This window comes from Aspergillus novofumigatus, assembly GCF_002847465.1.
Source record: "Aspergillus novofumigatus IBT 16806 chromosome Unknown P174scaffold_2, whole genome shotgun sequence".
In the NCBI taxonomy this organism is placed as follows: domain Eukaryota; kingdom Fungi; phylum Ascomycota; class Eurotiomycetes; order Eurotiales; family Aspergillaceae; genus Aspergillus; species Aspergillus novofumigatus.
In genome coordinates this window covers 1250099-1269767 of record NW_020194275.1, presented here as the reverse complement: position 1 = coordinate 1269767, position 19669 = coordinate 1250099, and the positions used below count along the sequence as shown (strand labels likewise).

General features: G+C 48.0%; 5 protein-coding genes across 5 annotated transcripts; 2 read left to right on the top strand and 3 right to left on the bottom strand.

Moving 5' to 3' along the window:
* Positions 1–2708: 2708 nt before the first annotated feature.
* Positions 2709–5794, bottom strand: P174DRAFT_364097 (putative cytokinesis regulator (Byr4); the record flags this gene model as incomplete). Its single annotated transcript, XM_024821964.1, has 2 exons — positions 2709–3337; positions 3391–5794. The coding sequence occupies 2 exons, from the start codon at positions 5792–5794 to the stop codon at positions 2709–2711; spliced, it is 3033 nt and encodes a 1010-aa protein (XP_024685328.1).
* Positions 5795–6994: 1200 nt separating this feature from the next.
* On the top strand, positions 6995–9277 carry P174DRAFT_438530 (uncharacterized protein). Its single transcript, XM_024826561.1, has 4 exons — positions 6995–7598; positions 7696–7913; positions 7966–8272; positions 8338–9277. The coding sequence occupies exons 1-4, from the start codon at positions 7439–7441 to the stop codon at positions 8811–8813; spliced, it is 1161 nt and encodes a 386-aa protein (XP_024685327.1). The 5' UTR covers positions 6995–7438; the 3' UTR covers positions 8814–9277.
* On the bottom strand, positions 9061–11580 carry P174DRAFT_88165 (putative NADH-ubiquinone oxidoreductase, subunit G). Its single transcript, XM_024832487.1, has 4 exons — positions 11477–11580; positions 11402–11424; positions 9463–11344; positions 9061–9410 (listed from the first exon to the last, which is right to left on the bottom strand). Exons 2-4 carry the CDS (start codon positions 11415–11417, stop codon positions 9308–9310), a joined length of 2001 nt encoding a protein of 666 aa, XP_024685326.1. The 5' UTR covers positions 11418–11424; positions 11477–11580; the 3' UTR covers positions 9061–9307.
* Positions 11581–12525: 945 nt separating this feature from the next.
* On the bottom strand, positions 12526–14687 carry P174DRAFT_438528 (putative ER to Golgi transport protein (Sly41)). Its single transcript, XM_024826560.1, has 4 exons — positions 14441–14687; positions 13920–14361; positions 13645–13866; positions 12526–13594 (listed from the first exon to the last, which is right to left on the bottom strand). Exons 2-4 carry the CDS (start codon positions 14313–14315, stop codon positions 12608–12610), a joined length of 1605 nt encoding a protein of 534 aa, XP_024685325.1. The 5' UTR covers positions 14316–14361; positions 14441–14687; the 3' UTR covers positions 12526–12607.
* Positions 14688–15633: 946 nt separating this feature from the next.
* On the top strand, positions 15634–18416 carry P174DRAFT_417744 (uncharacterized protein; the record flags this gene model as incomplete). Its single annotated transcript, XM_024824630.1, has 6 exons — positions 15634–15675; positions 15764–16402; positions 16461–16848; positions 17103–17228; positions 17277–17360; positions 17410–18416. The coding sequence occupies 6 exons, from the start codon at positions 15634–15636 to the stop codon at positions 18414–18416; spliced, it is 2286 nt and encodes a 761-aa protein (XP_024685324.1).
* Between the last annotated feature and the right edge of the window lie 1253 nt (positions 18417–19669).

Genomic DNA, 19669 nt, shown 5'->3' with positions numbered 1-19669 from the left:
TGTCACTCTTAGGGTGGGGAAGGGAGAAGGCTCATCTGAATACCATGTATGGGCAAGTAACCACTGCAGATATTTCTTGAACTTTTGTTTTTCATGGTGTTACAGGAAAGGGCTGCAAGATTTGGTCACTGTCAGCAACCGTCCTGAGATGCTTGTGCCTGTCTCATCTAGATGGATGGGAGATCAAACAATGGCACAATAGGACAAGTCATTCATCTCCAGTGATCAATACTGACGGAGGTTTCATTGCTAGGTTCAGCTCTCGGGCATCTGAGTGTATGCCATAATTGCAGGCTGCAGGGCGCCTAGAGATGCGCAAATGTTTGCGTCGGATCCTGTCGAAACCATTGGACCATATATGTAGGAGTGTCTGGGAACACGAGCCTCGACAAGGCTCTTCTCTGCAGTTGTTGCTGGGGCTCTCTACCCCCAGTACCTATGCTTCCAGGTGCATCCGAAAAGCCGGCTGGCACAAAGGAGATGAACTTTGCCACTTAATAATAAACATCACTCAAGCAGAGGATGGTTGACACATCATCATTGGACGGCACACGACGTGGTGAAAGGTTGCGGTCAAATTTCATGTAACACAGTCTCAAACCTGGCCTTTCCCCCGTTATTTGCTTATCTCCCAAAACCGCTGAAAACCGACAAAAATATGATGGCGAACCCGCACTGATTATGAGCATGGCCAAAACCAAAGACAAGTGCTCAATTTCATCTTGTGTCAGGCTGGATGATAATTATTGGTAATTCATCGAGAATTCTGGCCGATTGGCGGACCCTGGGCAGTGAGGTGGGGATTCGTGAGCAACCTCTATGTATTGCCTGCAATTCCATCAGTAGTAATTCACTTGTTTCATTTCGTTTTCACATTGGGAGTTATATTGCTACCAGTTGGTAAGACCGGACAGAAAGGCCTACGAACAGCCTCATCTGGAGACTGCCCCTGCTCTTGTAGCCATTGGCGAGCTTGGTTCCAAGTCAACCAATATATATATGGATAATTGGCCCCCGTGCTCCGTACCTTAATCCACTATAAACATTGATTGTTATTAACACTAAGCTTGGGGAGGAACGACGTTAGCGACCATCCAATTTGGAGCAAAGCCCTAGTATTGACTAAACAGTCTATACGGAAGCTCCTGTCCTTGCTCGATTGCCTACTAGCAATCATTACAAGATCTCAGGTAATACCTACTAGTGATGAGAGAGGTGAGAAGCAGAGAAACTGACGAGATAGATATGGAGAGATGACGGCCTGAGTAGTAGTGGGAGAATGATGAAAGTTGGTTCAAGTCGACAAACTGGCTACATACATGAGCCTAGACTTCTCTCGTTTTTTTTAATGTTGGCGCGCCGTAAGGAAGAACTGGATTGATGTAATCTCATATCCAAGCTGTAGAATTCTTTCTGCTTGCGTTTTATGCTGTGTGTTTCTATGGGTCGTACACAAATGTTCCTGTTAATTTTTATCATGCTCACTCTTCTTTAATGATGCCTATCTATAGTTACATCGTCCTTGGATTGATCAGCCCAGCCTCTTCTGTTCATCGATACTTTATCTCTGGCTTATTACATATACCATTATTGTATGCACCTATTATGATCTACTGAGCATTGGCCTTACTTATTGGTCCACTTTTTCATCTTCTAGCCATGAAGCCTTGAAAGTTCCGCTTTTTTCCCATGCACGCAGCTATTGTTCTCTACAAGATGCATAGGGATGCTATTGGTTGACTGGCAAGGTGGACTAGAAGCAGCTTGTCGTAGTGGCTCATTCATAGAGAGCGCCGCTATGCTTCAGTCTGTTAAAAAGAACCGAACGTGATATAGGGAGCAAGACGTCCCTACACGGGAGGGATCATCCATACATGAGAAGATGTCCAGGGCCCCAATATACTATTCTCTGCTAGTTATACTCGCGGTCAATGTTATCCCTTATAGCCCTACAGCTCTAGTAATACTATGGATCCCTTGCCCGGGAAAGATTGATGTTGGCAGGTATTAGGTGGGTATGCAGTATTATTGCTATCCAAGGCAGCTCTCAGCACTCGCCTGCGAACATGAGTAACGCTTTACTCAATAACAGATGTCATATCTCCTACAACAACACAGTCCGGCTAGGAATAGCTATAACCTATGGACCTAGATAGCATGAGAATTCAATCACAGTGAATGGGCTATCTCGACTCTATCTCCAACCATCTCACTCGAGTCTAAAAAGATGAAACTTGAACCAAATAATTAAGCCAAGGTTAGCGCTCAACAACCAACTTGGCAGGAAAGAAGTGATGCGTATGCGCAAACATGCCGATACCGGACCAAGCCACAAAAGAAAATCGGGTTATTGGCTACAAATCTGGATAGGATATATTGAGACAAATTATACCTAGGTACACAAAGGTTACAATACAATCGCCGTCGCAGCAAAGTCGCAATTCAGCAGAAACAAGCGAGAGAAACAAGGAAAGGTCAAAGTCATCTCTCGCTGGCCAGTTTCATCAGGGTCAACAAGAATATATCGTAAGCTCATGCAGGAAGTTCATAGCAGCCGAACCAGAGTGAACACCCATCCAAATAAAAGCATCGTCCCAGTCGAGTCCTCAACTGATCAATACCTCGACGCTCCATTCAACCAAAGGAACAGCAACAATAAGAACAGACCTCCACCAGGATGCTATCCTGGGTATGGCAACATTTCCCGATTAATAGTTATGCCCTCCGAGAGACGAAGTATGTTGAATATGTTCACATGCGGCGGACTTTTGAGTTTGATGAGAACCATTCAAACCAACTATATCTCGGATAGCCCACCTCCAACAGTTTCCATGTCTATCACGTTCGGATTGAACCCATTTTTCGACCTTTCGCCTCCACTTCTCTTCCTCGACACGTTGGCGTCTCACGAATTCTGGGCCAACATCAAACTCCTCTGTCATGGGCCACTCGTCTGATGAGTCGCCGCAACTCGGCTCATCACCACTCACAGTACGATCGAGAACATCGTAGCTACCAGAACCTGGGCCACCTGGAGGTTTTCTCTGACTTTTTTCTTCGAGGTCATCAAGTCCGGCGAAGACATCGTCTTCAACCTGCACTGCCACCATCCCCTGTGCGCCCGGCTGAGATGATGCCAACTTCAGCCAGCACATGCGTCGTGGGTCGAATACCATCCCGCCAACAACCTGCACATTCTGCATCGCACTCACATTGGTGATCAACGCAGGTGCCGGCTTGGGGGACTTTGGGGATCTTAGAGACTCAAACCCAATAACGGAAGTCTCGTTTCCCTCCCATTTGAAAGAGTCCGGATTGTAATGCATACCGTTCACGTCTAGAAAATTGTCAACTCTAAAACAATTCAAATGTAGGGGGGACAACACGTACACTTCGGTTCCTGGGAGCCCTTCCCTATTGACTTGATCAGGAAGGGCTTACTACCGGACGCTGCGACACCTCTAGTTTTTCTGCCAAGCGTCGCCAGGTTCGAAGGAACATGAGCGATATTAGGATTTCTCCAGTTCGAGCTGAGAGGGCCAAGTGGATTGCTCTCAGGACCTTTCAGGTTGAATGTCATCGACGCGATACGTTGTTCTCTTGCATTTCTTGAGGCGTTTGTATCCCGTGCAAACCGAGGAGTAAGGTCGTATGATGTAGGGACAGTACATGGAGTCGACGGTGGTTTCAGAACTTCTGTTCGTGAGGGACGAGTCTGATTATGACCGAGTCTGCCGCGAAGGGACCTCGGGACACCGCCCCCAATTGGGTGCTTGATGAACTTGCTCTCTGCAAAGGAGGACGTAGGTAAATCGTCAAATGATTCCAGCTCAGTCCCATCGCCGAAGTTACGCCTCCGCGTAGGTCTAGTGATAGTCTGCTTCGCAGCTATGATCAAATTTTTACACTGAGATTCATCAGTAATGCTGTTCGAAATCGAATGTCGACCTGATCGAGAATATCGAGATACAGGGACTCGTGAGCTAAGGATTTCGCCGGAACCATCGGAATTTGTCCGACGAAAGTATCGAGGACCCTTTACGTTGACGTGATGAGATTGAGCTTCGGAAGCCCCAGCTGGAATAAATGGCGTTTGGGCCTTGCGGCTCAAATGTTTTGAGCCGCTTCCTGTGCGTTCCACTGGCGTCCTTGCTCGAACGTGAGAAATGGAAGGACGCGCTGATTCATCTCCGCGAGAAAGAGAACCCTGTGAGTATGACACCTGCGCAGATTGCGGTACACTTCGAATAGTCGGCATGGATCGTTTGTTCCTGACGGACTGTGTGCCGCTAGGGGCGCGGTCGCTGCTTAATGGGGTCTTGGGAGATCGAGAAGTCACAGATCGCCGGCCGGGAGTCGAAGGCGTCGGAGATGTCGATATTGGTCTTGAAGGCAGGCTAGAGACAGAGGCATGGGCTACATGGCCCCTCGCCCAAGATCGCAAGCCCGGAAACTTTGACAGCGGAGCTCCACTTTCTGAAACAGTCTCGAGATGTGTTGAATGACGGTCATGACCCAAGAGACGCGGAATCCGAGTCCTGGGAGAAACCGCAGTATTTGTGAATGTGATGGAGGTTGTTGAACGGCGGGCCGGACTGCTGGGACGCTCAACCTTGTATTTTACGTTTGGGTTGAGGGAAAGCTTCTTCAAATCGAAAGCATCGCCGCTTTCGATTTCGAGACCCGCGAAAAAATCATCCGAGCTAGTCAGCTCATATTCGGCCTGGCCGGATGATGAGTACCGCGGTTTATCAGTAGAGCCGGTATCCTGGCGCTGCTTCAACATTGATTCCAGGTCCAGAGGACCCTCGGGAATTACAAGCCCATCAAGCCCTTCATCCTCGCTCTCGCCTGTCCGGCAACTGGAGGCACTAGGACTAACAACCGAGACTGCAGAGCTTGGAATTGAACGGTGGTCTCTCTTTGTGCCACCGAAACGAATCCCTATACTACCTTCGGACCAATCCAGGTCGAAGTCGTCTGCAGCAGGGCTAGTGGCCTCCGTACCGTCTTTGCGAAGAGAAAGGTGAAGAGGAAAATCATCTGCTGGTAATTCGAAGTCATCCTCAACATTTTCGACCGGCGCATCAAACCTTGTTACGCTTTGCTCGGCAACTAATCTGGTCGATTTTGGTGATCGAGGCTTCGCAACTTTGATGGTAGGGACATTGTCGATATCCGCCAAGCTGTGATTGCTGTCATCCGCAAATTGGCTTAGATCTGTCAAGGCTGACTGCAAGCGCGTCGAAAGATCATCTTCCCATAAAGGAGAAGGAGTTCTTTTCACCGGACTGTTTGTGGCTGAACTGAGCTGCCTGGGGGTCTCCGGGAAGACTGTCTCCTTAAATTTTTTGAGCTCGAGCACAGCATCAGAACCTGGAAGCTCAACATCGTCAGACCAATCGTCGATAAAGTTCTTCCTCGGTTTTCTTCGCCCAAGTCGCTTGATCGTTCCCCCGATGAGAGCCGATTTGGGAACGTTGACTGGTAAGGGAAACCCTGCATTCTTGGCAGATGCAATGGCTTCTTCGCTCAAAACTTCGTCGTCATCAGGAAGTTGAACCTGCAAATCCTCATCTTCTGCCGCGATCGAGTCCAGGTCAGAGCGAGCAGACCGACGGGATGATATAGAGTCTCGATGACCCGATCGACGAGTGGATACATTCGTTACGGATGTAGCAGTTGACGCCGTACGGATATGGATGTCTTCGTAACCGTGCAGATCCCCATCGTCGTCCCAACACTCGATCGTCTCTTCGTCCCCATGTGGGACCTGACGGGTCGATGACTCCATGTTACGGACAGCTTATCGAAGAATCGGTGGCGACAGAAGAGAATATCATGTAGATTCAAGTTGGACCAACTTAGGACAGGCGATTCCAGGGAGCTGGCTCAGAAATCTCCCTCGCTAACACAGAGTCGAAAGCCAATTGGGGCATCATCCCGTTGTCCCTCGGTGGAAGTGCAGTATTCCCAACGCAGAGCGTCAAAGGCTATCTCAAACCAGATGACAGTGCTGGGGATCTTCCAGGTGGGTCTTACGCTGCAGATTCAGGTTGAACTTAGACTCAGGGAGTCAATGAGCACGTCACGGAGATCAATGCAATCAAATGCTCCGGAAGACACCAGGAATAAAGAAGATCCAGGCCTGTAGTATGCTGGTAATAGAACCGGTCGAGGGTTCGGAGGCACGAAGATCGCGGCGAAGTACGATTTAATTCAAGTGAAAATGGTTCAAAACCTTCGATGTATGAGGTCGCAAGGTCACTAAGGTGGGTGGCGGGAAGGATTCCTCCCGGAGGGTGGAGGGGACGTGTTTTTAGGGGCCGGGACGACCAAGGGGGAGAATAATACGATAGAAGTTCTTGAAGTATGTGACTGGGGATACTTAATCTCGCTCTCTGTTTCCCCACCCCCTCAACCTTATCTTTTTGAATACAAATACTAATATTTCCTGTCATCTATTCGTCAGAGAAGATTCTATTGAAAAGAAAGCATTCGCTGAGAGGAAAGTTTAAGAAAGCTCTTCAGATGAGGGGATGAATACCCATGGCACCTCTCTCACTTGCCATTAACTTGTCTTGCTATGGAGTACTGGCTACCCAAATAGAACAGTGTGCTCATCAAAACTCTCTATTAGTTCAGCAATAATACTAACTTCTATCATACTGGCGGTATGGATACTTTTTCAGCCCTCAGACCACCTAGGATGTGTGTCCAGGCAGCGTCAATGTAATATCCAGCTTAAAAGGCGATGTCGTTCTCCAAATAATAGCCTGAGTCACAGGCAATGGAATGTAAAGAGCCGAAAGGCGAGTGCTCAAATTGTAGCAAAATTTTGACTAGCAATTATGCATAAGTATCTGTATCATTGCGCCCAACCTTACGGAGGTGGTCGAATTTACACATCAGGTGTGTTTGTAATGCCTGAGAACATTCGAGCTTGGCCTTGATTTGGGCGCTCGCATGATTGATTGGCTCATCCACAGCCGTTGATCTCGAGCAAATAACTTATGTAAAGAGAGGTACTATTGGGAGACTCTTGTACTTGGGTATACAAGTCCACCTGCTGGAGGTACCTATTTGGACCCTGGCAACTAGCATCAACTCTTGGAAAGTTCGGCCGGACAACTTCGTGGGCGGCATGCTTGGCTGTCGATCATTCATGGTTTTGTTCGATCTTCACCAACATGAGGCTCTTCGCGGAACGGGTAGATTTCCAACCTTGGGTGACGTTGATGCCTAGCTGGCTTGCCATTCTCGTGGAAACAAGAATGAACAGGCAGCAATAATGGCTCCATTTGATGAAAGACACACAGTTTTTGGGAAATAAGCGGTTCTCTGACGTCTGATCGCAGAGCTGGTTTGCACGCGTCGGCCATTAACATTAACCACAGCCATTAACCACAGCGAGCAACACTCAGCACACTCTATCATTATGCCCTCCAACACACTCGACCTCTCTCAGAGGATCCTCCGCATTTCCAGGAGTGATGATACCCAAGGTTACGTGCTCCTCCAGGTCTCCCCCACCAGCTTTAATGCCCTGGATCTGGATATTGCCGCGACGGAGGGGGAGAACCCCTATACTGGCACTGGTATGTTCTGATTGAATCATTCTCTGCGTGATCAGTTCATATATCACATCATCGTTTCCTTTCTGCTCTGAACAAATTTCTAAGGCAAGTGACACAGTGCGACAAACCCACCTGAAAACTCTCCGCGCGAAGAACTACCGAGGTAGCGACGACGAATGGGTTCAAATCGTGTCATATGTTTTTGGTCAGCTCAAAGAATCCGTCCCAAAGTCCGAAATACTCTCTGGAATTGAATCTTCGGCGAGTATCATCGAATCGGGCGACGTTAGTAGGGAGCTAGTTATCACGATACGCAAACGAGTCCAATCCATTACAGTAGGCTCCCGTCATGAGCAATCTTTTCCCGTACCAATCTAATTTCAGACAGCAAAGGCTGGGTTCTGTGACCCTAAGACAGGATGATGAACAGGCAATTCAACTATTCGATTGGTCGGGTGCGGCTGTTGCAAGGGCAGATGCTCTCGCGGAACGTCTTTCCACTTTAACAGATCGTTACCACGCCGCCGAAAACGCTATCCAACGACTCAACCAGCAGTTGGAGGAATTCATGAGCGCCAAGACCCAGCACGATGAGTTACTGATGGCCAATTTCGTGCAACTGTTGAATGAGAAGAAGCTCAAGATTCGCAATCAACAACGCCTCTTGGCTTCTGCAAAGGTAGACCCTGAAAAAGGTATGATTTCGTTGTGGCAATTGCATTGAATATATAGCATTATTGACTCATGGCATTCAATAAAGCATCAGAGATTCGGTCAGCAATCCCGGGCACACATCCTCTCTCTGGCCCGTCCAATTCCAAAACAAAGCGATCCGCTCAAGAGATGTTAGACAGTGAATCCGATAGTGAGGACGGATTTGAGAGCATGGAAGTCGATCACAATGGGCAAAACGATGGTCGCTCAGACGACCAGGAAACGGAAGATGAAGAAACTTCTACGCCCCAGCCCCTTGAAGATGACGAAAACACCAACACAGGTGAAGCACTTCCGTCACCATCAATAGAAAACGAGCGCGAAGACAACAAGCAGGCATCAGGCGAAACACCTCAAAACAACACTATATTAACAAATTCAGCCGTCCCACCACCCCGAAGAGAGCTTCCGTTTGTTAAGAAGCCACAGGTGAATCATATGCCACCAAGATCAAATGAATCCGTCGCTGCAGGGGAGGATGCTGAAGCAACGGCGGGGGAAACTGATGATGATGAGTTGTAATTTGCGGCGAGCGCTGCGGATCAGAACTTCCTAGATCTCGAAGTTTCAATTACCGACGCATAACATCTTTTCCTCTCTGGGGCATGTTCAACACTACGTATGACTACTATATCACTTCAATTAGAGCGAATAAAGCGAGATAACACTCCAGGGGCTTATTCAGAAGAGCTGCGACGTCCAAATTTTACACCCTCCTTTGAGCCAGGAGAACGGACCATATTACTGATGGAAGGGTCCACATTGAATAGCTTCTTTTGACTCGAAAGACGGTCATTTTCTCCACATCATATGTACATATTCACCTCCCCAGATCAGTTTTGAGGATGACAGACAACGATTCGGAGATACACTGCCCATGTAAAATGGAAAATAATCGATAACTATGGGGAAACAAAAAAGGAGGCAAAACAATACTTAGGTGGTACAATGAAAACGCCTGATCCAACAGACAAAGGAGAACAGACTGAAATGGCCGCAATACGAGCCTGCATGTCCTAGCCGTACAGAGCCTGGGGAGACATTTCACCAGCAGCCATAAAGTTCGTCTCTGGATTTCCAGTGGCCTTAGCTGCTGAACAGCGGGCCATGGTCGGGGAACTAGATTCTCGATTAGCGCTGGACATGACGCAGATTTGAAAAATAAACTGACCTCCGAGCAATGGAATTAGTAAAATAGAAGTCCTCGATAACCTTCCTGAAAGGTGTACCAGTTGGCTGAACGCCCTTGTTCTGGTCAACCAGTTGTACTTTGCTCAGTGAGCTCAGGGAAGTTGGCTCAACGACATCGTACCGGCGCATGACAGGACTGATCTCCTCCATGCGATCGCGGAGTGCCTCAATGTCGTCATAGGGAAGCGGTTTGTTGAGGAATTCACTGGCAGCACGGATAATCTTCCAGTCGTCACGTGCCGCACCAGGCAAGGAGGTGGCCGCCCGAGTGACTTGGACACGTCCTTCAGTGTTAATATATGTGCCCGACTTCTCGGTATATGCTGCACCAGGGAGAACGACGTCGGCCAATTGAGCACCACGATCACCGTGGTGGCCCTGATAAATGACGAACGCATCGCTCGGAATTTCGCTTTGGCTAACTTCATCTGCGCCTAAGAGCCAGATCATTTTCGGCTTGGTCTGCGCTACTTCTGAAGATGGCGTAGTGAAACCGACTTCATAGGCACCGGCACGGGATGCAGCACGTTGAAGAACGTTGTAGCCTTGCCATTCAGGGGTGTTGAAGTTGATTCGATGTTTTTCAACGAAGCTGCCAACAGTTTCGAAGACGGCCTTCGCATCCTGATGTTCAGCTGCAGCGCTTCCGACAATGATCATCGGCCGCTTAGCAGAAGCAAGTTTCTCGCCGAATTTTCCAGACAAAGCGGCCTTCAACGAAGAGGTGTCTGAGCCAAGGTGTTCGTATTCAAAAGTGCTTTCAAACTCCTCTCCAACCAATCCAATTTCGAGGTCTGATCGAAGATACTGCTTGCGTATGCGCGCATTGAGAACTGCTGCTTCATGGCGAGGATTCGTAGCCACCAGAAGGATGACATCGGCTTCCTCAATGCCGTAGATTTTGGAATTGAAGAGGTAGTTTGAGCGTATATCAATTCCATGGGCAATGGGAGAGTCGCCTCTAGGCTGATCCAGAGCTAGGTTATCGGATCCAAGCTTGTTAGCTAAGTCTTTCATCGCCACAAGCGACTCGGCATCTACTAGATGCCCTGCGACGGCCTTGAATTCATTCTCCTTCAGCTGCAGTTTCTGCTGAGCGCTAGATATCTCAGTTAAGGCTTGCTCCCAGGTTGCAGGAACGAATTTTCCGTCTCTCCGAATCAATGGCGTCGTCAGTCTCTGGGTCTTCAAACCATCACATGCAAACCGAGATTTATCGTCGATCCATTCTTCATTGATGTCGTCATTCAGTCTCGGAAGCACTCGCATGACTTCCATGCCTCTAGTATCTATCCGGACATTGGAGCCCATAGCATCGTGAACATCAATAGACTCGGTGTGCTTCAGTTCCCATGGACGAGCACGGAAAGCATAGGGTTTCGATGTTAGAGCACCAACAGGGCAAAGGTCAATTATATTCCCGGAGAGCTCGGAGTCGAGGTTCTTCTCCAGGTAAGTCCCAATCTGCATATCGTTACCTCTACCGGTAGTTCCGAGTTCCGGTGCACCAGCTACATCATTCATGAACCGAACGCAGCGAGTGCAGTGTATACACCGGTTCATGGATGTCTTGACGAGAGGTCCGATATTCTTATCTTCAACGGCACGCTTTCCGCCAACCTCGTGGAACCGACCGCGGTCAGCTCCGTAGCGCATTGACTGGTCCTGAAGATCACATTCACCTCCCTGGTCGCAGATAGGACAATCAAGAGGATGATTAGCCAGTAGAAATTCCATAACACCCTCCCTGGCTTTATGCACGAGCGGCGAGTCTGTTTTGACATTCATTCCGGGCTGCACAGGCCAAGCACAGGATGCCACTGGTTTGGGAGCACGCTCAACTTCAACGAGACACATACGACCTAGGAACTTAGAGTTAACTCAATCAATTGAAATAAGCCTTTGATGAGGAGACACACAATTTCCCGCAATCATTAGTTTTCTGTTTATGGTGTTAGCAAGCTGATTAACTAAAATGCGCGAGGAAGCCATACTCATGATAGCAGTATCTGTAGCAAATTCGTCAGTCACACTGGCCAATTCGTAACTGCTCAATCATTCATACCTCGGAACTGTCACGCCTGCCTTTTCACAAGCCTGAATGAGGGCCGAGCCAGCTATAATTCGGTGTCAGCAGGGATACTAGCACCGGGCCATAGGAAATTCGAGCGGACCTTCTACTGAAACCTTTTTGCCATCTGGTTCACAAATGTCAGCGCAAAGATACTCGTCAATTCAGACTACCCGGTCTATCCCACCGATTGTGAGTTCCACCTCAGCAGAGCGAGGGGTTGTCGTCGCGAAGGTCCTGTGCTTGTTCAATTTAGGGACCCGGAAGGACCGGGCGGCCGCACGAAACAACTGCGGCCGCATAGTGAGATTGAAATCAAATGGCTTGAGAAGGAAAAGATAGAAGAACCCGGGATGACGGAGAAGGAGAGAAGGGTGGTAGAAGCGCAGCGTTGGCAGAGGTTGTTCTTGTTAGGACCACTTTTGGCGTGCTCCCTCGGATTCTGGCAGACGCTGGTTCGAACATTACCTACTCGCAAATTGCCGCCTGCGGATTGGTTCGGATGCACGGAGCCTCGTTATTCCGAATCCCAGCTTTTTAAAAGACTTCCGCCGAACTCAGGGTCATCTCCTTCTTTTAATCAAAAAACTCATTCACGGGCGTGATTTATTGTAGGAGGCAGGACATCGACAATACCTATCTCCTCTGCTACATGACCCAAGACCAGAGGCACTGAGCTGGAGCTGCTTAGGGTTACCGCCGCCATAATGGTGGCACTGCCTCATGATGGCATAGTTCCTTACCGACAGTTGCTACATAATTTTGTCCAAAATTTTGACCAATATATTTTACGGCTATCGGCTGACACAAGATTATCTTCCTTTTCTGCTTCTCTTATTAATATCGGTGCAAAATCGAGCGGCATCTAGGCTAAAGAGCTCATCTGATACTGATCAAGCATTGTTTAGTAAAGTATCTAGTTTCTTTAATGTGATTGCAAGCGAACTTCTCGAAAAGTTCAGACCCTCAGGTCGGATTATGTGCAATCAAAAACTACACATCGATGAAAAAACAAAAACATATCCATGATCTATAATGTACATTTCGCATGCTACTACGCGTCGCCTGATTGCCAAGTTGACTCTTGTTTTGTACCAGGTGGTAGCCATGTCCTGGACGTGCTACTTCCCCTCGGCCGAACATGATCGAATGCGCCGTCTTCTTTTTTCGAGTTCGCTGCCAAAGCAGCAGAGCTGTCCATAAAGTGAGTTTCACCGGTTCTCGAAGGCGGAAAGGCGTAGCCATTCGAATCCCACGTTCTCTTTGTTTGAACACTTAAGGGAAGAATGGTTTCTTTGGTGCGAAAATGATCGGCGTTTGCTCTTCGGTCTGCCACATCGTCATGACTATTGCGATCATAGAGATACAGCCCAACGAAGGTGAGTGCGATACCGAAAGCTTGTAAACTAGTTGTGGAGCTGCCAAACCATACGATCGCAACGACGATGACGAAGACTCTCTTGACCAGAGAAGCAACGGAATAAGACACTGGGGATATCATTGATAGCAGAACAAACGCCAGAATATTTTGCGCAAAGTGTGAGATCCCGTTGAATACGAATTCCACGAAGAGCGCACCGTGATCCAAAGAGTTGTCTTTCTCTGCTAAAGAGATGGCACCATCTTGCATGAGATCTGAGATCAATCGATAACCTTCGCTGATAAACCAAATTGGCAACGTGAGGATGAAGGCGAGGCCGGAGCAATAACAGAGGAGATTTAGTTTGTCCAACTTCTTTCGACCGCTTGCCTGAGGTTCCGACTCTGCGCGGGAAGCTTCGTTGAACAGCTTTTTAGAAAAGATATTTTGAGAGACGAAAACCAATGCCGCTAGTAATGCGCAAAGGATGCCAAAGAAATTTGTCGAAAACCCAGTAGAACAGGCGAGCATGACACCTAGGGTCAACGGAACAAGAGATAGATAAGTGGCTTTGGCATATCGAATGCGAAAGAACACTCGATATGCTAAAACGGTAAAAAGGGCGAGAGGCCTTTGATGGTGTGTACCAGTGATACTGGTATCTGAGAAGTAGCCATTGAGCTGAGTATATGTCCAGCCAATTGAAAAATTGCCAAGGGCAAGGCTGTTACGATAACATCGCGGGATGGGTAGCGTATGCCATTCCTGAGAGCCGGAACATTGTTCTTTAGCCAGGGGAAGATCGCCGACAGATATGCCAACAATAGACACCATATTGAGACAAATGCAAACTGTACGACCGTGAGAGTAATCGGTTTGGGAAGAGCATTCAAAATGGATTTGGAAGAAGTGTTCGTAGTAGCAGAGGTCATATACCATATAAGGCAAAGTATCTCGACAAAAATTAGTTTCAGAATAGAGAAAGAGCGAGAGCATATGAGCTTACTATTAATCGATACGAGACCGGCGCTCGCAGCGCTTGAGCCAATTCCTGAGCATTGGCACTAACGCTGGCGTTGCGTGTTCTAATCGTGGTAATTGCTTCACTAATGCTTTTTCTCGACTTGTGTTTCGGAGGTCGGATTGGTGCTTTGGTATAGTCTCGAGGCAGATAGCCTGCCTTTCGCGGCTGCCAATGATCACTCAGCTCATGTTTTGATGTGGGATTCGACTTGGGCTCTCCCGACTCTGTTGTCTTTTGGTAGAGGCCCTCGTCAAATGGTGGAAATTGATCTATCGGGCTCGTCACCGACTGAGAATTGGGTGCTTTTGCTGGCTGTTGAATTTCTGGCTGTCGTATGGATGAGCGCCTTCCGATGCCGGTCACCGTAGTCGTAGTCATGTTTCACATTCAAATCCTGCGATTACTTGGGTAGGTATCTTAAGCACTGTGTGGTAGGCATATTTTAGTTATAGACTTCTCGAACAGAAAATAAAAAAAGAACCATTGCGGCTGAAATACGATACCTTATGACGGTTGCTAATGGGTCAAGGAACAGATTGCAGCTCCTGGATTTATGTTGTTCTGTTCTGGAAGAAATTCCCCTTCTTCAAGTCATTTATCAGCAGGACCAGATCCATAGAATCAAAAGTGAGAAGATGCGTGGTTAAAAGGCTTTAGTTCTCGACGCCCAGAAGATGCTACCTATATCTTGGTAGATACCTCATTAGTGAGTCGTTTGCGGTCTTCCCGCTGGGGTGACGAAGTCTCACGAATTCGGCAGAAGGTAGCGAATGAACATTGAGGATCAGGGCCACGCAACAAACCACATGCCAAGAAAACCGGGGCGTCCTGGTGGTCATGTTGGTACCCTGTCATATTCCATAAAGACTAAAGGTACCCCTCTACCTACCTGTCTCTCTACACAATAGACTGGATATTTCACAAATTGAATTACCAATTTTTGCTGTTCCGAGTAGCATTTTTCTAACCCCTATCGACCGCTAGTAATATACATATGGTCATCCTACGTATGGTCATCCTCCGGTCATATTGCTCATCTCATATGAGTATCACTTAATGACACCAACCCAGCGTAAAAGGTTTTCTGATAGTCATGGCAATTACATTTATTGCCTTAGATGATGTCCGGTGGTACATAATGAACTCCGTGTCTAGGAGGTAATAGTGATCTCTAGACACAGAAAGGCAAACCAGCAAGGGCAACTACATCAAGACGCGATAGTAGTACCTTAGTATCTACTACGTCAGTTATGTGCCAGAATGGAAACTACTAGGCGAATCGTCTTCAGATTTGTCTATTTCGCATAGTACATGTAGTCTGACTATCTGGGTGCTGTAGTCTGCAAAGAAATGTCACGTGGCTGGGTGCTTTTTCTAGCTACAGGCGGTAGCTGCACGTTGCTTTGATACTCAAAAACGACGTCGTGTTCAGTCTCAGATCAAGTACCATCGCAACTTGAAGCCTATGAGATATCAACTCGACTAGCCTACCTGAATGTCTTTATAATGAAAACCCTTGGCGCCGATGCTGCTAGTATTTATGAATACCATCCTGTGATAACACGTCGGAGTTGTCTGGCCACTCTTATTGCGATATGGCTTTATTCTGGAATCACTGTATGCAGCGGTCTGCTCGTAGAGAATGATTCACCTCAGCCCCTACTTGCGCAAAATCTCGCAAGCATTTCATTTTCAGATGAATGGCAGCTACTTGGCCCTTTCCAATGTGGTACCAGAGGTTCGTGCCGCTTTCAAGCGCCCTTAGCTGAGAGCCAGCCACAAACAAGGAGAAAGTTGCGAGCTGATTTGACTGCAATCTCCCAGAGGCTGTCTGGGGTGCCGATCCCTTGGAATCTCATGGCGGTTTTCATAACCTTTCTTTTGATGCAAATGCAAGCTTCAACAGCGCGCTAGCAGTCAATGGGAGCGTCAAATGGAAAACTGCCCGAGCTCTCACACACAACTTTGCTCCAGGGAAAGCTAGAACGGAGCTCCATGTTAGCTTTCCAGAAATAGACTGGAAGTTCACGCAAGCTGTCTATGGATGGTCTGCTCTACAATATCAGGCCTGGGCGCGCGGATCATTGAATATTGGCCATTGGGCCCCTCAGTCTGTGGCAATATTCACAAGCGGGCTCCTTGAGATTGTGATTGATGGCAAGCGGCATTTCGGAGGAGATTTTTATCACTATGGCACAGTACCCATCATTACTGATTTAAGTACAGGTGACCATGTGGTTGAACTGCGGCTTATTCGCGATGTTCGAGCTTCGGGCGCGATAGGAGAGCCCACGATCGTAGTGTCGCTTGCCGCGGAAATCCGTAACGAACCTCTTAGTGTCGATAAAGAAAGTCTGCTGCTGCCAGACATGTGCCGTGGCAAGCTCGGTACACCTTGGGCATCAATTAACCTACATAATAACATGGCGGATCGGATCGCGGTTCTTGCCATCAGCTCAATTGGTGTTGGTGTCAATTCTCTGCCTCTTTGAAAGATACGAAAGAAGAGTGACACGTACTTAGGGCTGCCGGCATAAGCTGGTGATGAATGAGCCACTAGACTTGCTTGGATATCAAGCACGACCTCTCGTGTTCCGGATCTACCTTGGTGATTCGTCCCAAAAGGAGTTACCCGCTGAAATATTGTATAAAATACACCGCGGGAATGATGAGATCTTCCAAACTTACCCACTCCGTTTGAGACTCACTGAAAAATCAGTATCCCAGGCCCAGAAGCTTACATACTTTTATGCAGGCATAGTCTCTTATGCCATCCTGCGCCCTCCCCCGGTGACATGTGCACCTGCTATTCCCGAGGGAGATGGCGCCTTGCCTGTCATTGTTGGCTTGCATGGTGCAGGTGTCGAGGCAGACAGTGTACAAGTTCGTGAGATGTTGGATGCCGCGTATGGTACTTGCGCGTGGATATTATCTCCCAGCGGGGTTACTCCTTGGAGCGGCGATGATTGGCGTGAGTTCGTCGTGTTCCTTATCTTGAACCCCCTATGTCGTCCTAGAACATCATGTTCCGCATTGCATGGGTCCGCTGCCTTCCCAGCCTATGCATTCCATTCTCACGATCATATGGACACTCTTCTTTCCACGTCTTAGGTGGCATGAAAGAGGTTGCAATTACTAAGGAAGAGGCTACCTGACTGGCTATAGATACTTGGGGTGCTGGAGACGTCGAAGCTGCTGTGAACGCAATTCCACGTTGGATTGACAGTACTGGCTGGGATATGGTGCGCGTATCACAGGAAGAATGGATAGTCGTCGGACATTCAAATGGAGGTATGATCTGTCAAATAACCAATCTCTCAGCTCGCTAAACTCTTGTAGGGCAAGGGGCGTGGTTTTTGGCCACCCATTATCCTGACAAAGTAATCGCCGCAGCACCAGTGTCGGGCTACTCATCCATTGAGAGTATGTCGAGAACATCAGTTTCGACGGTTGAGAGTGCTAATACAGGTAGATTACGTACCTTACAACATGTGGCGGGATTCCGAGCCTCTGCTCTCATTCGTGCTCTCGAGGTCACGGTCAAGCTTTAAACATGAGTTGCTGCTAAGCAACGTTGCGGGTATCCCGATATTACAACAGCACGGCTCAATTGATGACAATGTCCCTGCGTTTCATTCGCGCTTAATGCATGAATTACTTGGACAGACCCAGTGGCCATCACAATATGATGAATTGCAAGGCCAGAATCACTGGTTCGATGGCGTATTGACCACCCCATCCCTTCTGGCATTCTACAATGAAACTGCCACCTTTCCTCGTCGACGCAGGCTTCCTTTGGCATTCACCATCACTGTTCCGTCCTCAGCAAATATTGCGAAAGGTGGGATCTATGTCGATCAATTGCGATCTCCTGATAGGAACGGAGTAGTGCAGGTCACTAGAGATGCGTATAGCGGTATCTGGTACCTAAATACGACCAATATACATCGCTTCCACCTTTCGCCAAGGGACTTGAGTTTCACAATGCCCTCTGCGCTAGTCTTGGACGGCAGAGACCGTTTTGAAGTGGGTTACATCCGGCCAGAACGCATGTGGTTTCTGAGAGATTCTCGAGGAAGGTGGACTGTCTCAGAGAGAGAGGATTGGCGCCAATTGAATGAGCGGTATGGTCGTCAGCTCGGAGCTATGGATGCCGTCCTGCGCACCAAGGGCACCTTCAACATCGACATATGCTCAGCTGGGATTGAGCACATAGCTGTGCAAATCAGTCGTAATCTTCTACAATATTTCGCTGCAGATTCCCAACTATCACGGCAATGCGGTTCCCTAATTAACTCCGACAGAAATCAGGACCGAGTTGTTGATAGCGGGAATGTTATCACACTCGCCCTGGGCACCGAACTACCTTCATCGAAACATATATCATTTCCGATTCGCATACAGGGCCAAGGTCTCAGTCTCTTCCAGGGCTGTTGCTGGCCTCGGGCAGACACAGAGGCAAGCCCCAGTCCAGCATGAACCGAGAGTGTAAGGTATATGAATTCCCCTTCGAGCGAGGCATGGGCGCCCTCTTCCTCCGCCCTTTGGAGAATGAGAGACTCGAGCTTGTTGTATGGGGAGCAGACTTGTCTGGTCTCGAGCAAGCTGCACGTCTTGTACCTACCCTTACAGGTGTTGGGCAACCAGATTTTCTCATTCTTGGCGATAGTTGCCGTTGGCAGGGACACGCTGGAGCATACGCAGCTGGTTTTCTCGATAGATCTTGGCAGATATTGTCCGGGTCTTATATTCGCGTAGATGCCAGCGTGAATGAGCAAAGTTTAAAATGCGGTGCTTGATCAGCCTGCGATCCTGGCGATATTGAGGCAACTCAAGCGTGGTTATGAGGATAGACATGTCAATCCGGAAAGGTAAGACCTGATATCAAATCTGTTCTATCTTCAGTACTATGTAATGTCAGAACACTGAAGGTCTTCCCCCTCAATCTAAATGTGGGTTGAAACCATGATATTCCGCGTCACGTTCGGCTCAACGTAATTCATACTAGGCTTACCTTCTCTTTCTTGTTGGGATTTTGAACATGGCTCTAAGTGTGGCGTCGTCACCTTGGGGTCCTTCTACTTCAGGTACACTACTGCAGCACACTTCATTGCAAGAGTGATCCCTTCTCTTGATTTTCCTCCTGCCTATTCTTCGTTCTCTGTTCTTTTTGCTCATTATCTGGTATCTTCTATTACCAGCGCTCCTTCCTCATCACGGCACTGTCTTGAGCCTATTTTGCATCAGGCATCTTACCTTTCCGTGGTCTAATGTCGAAAGAATCCGTCCTTTCTCTCACGTAGAGACTCGCATCTGTCATCTTTCATCCCTTTTCTTCCACAATAAAACATATTTCTCGGCTTAACACCGACAATTTGCTCTCTGCCAGCTTGCCTTTACATCTGGAATACTCATACATTGCCAGGTGTGTTTGCCTTTTTGAGTACTTTTCTACAATTGCTTCTTGTCTCCTTCAGAAAGTCGCCTCAAAGACTGGTCGAACCAGCGAAGACTTAAGTACGCCTAGCAGTTGAGGCCGGCAAGATGTCCATGCTTTCAACTGGGTCCCCTAGAACGGATCGCCGACCATCGCGAACAGAAGCCCTTTCAGGCAATCAGATAGTTGAAGCACAGTTTATACAATTTGGATCTGAAACATCGGTAAATTGAAGAACTCCTAGCTTTGAAAAGTTATATTTTCCTTGAATCAACCATAGTCTAACGCATTTGAA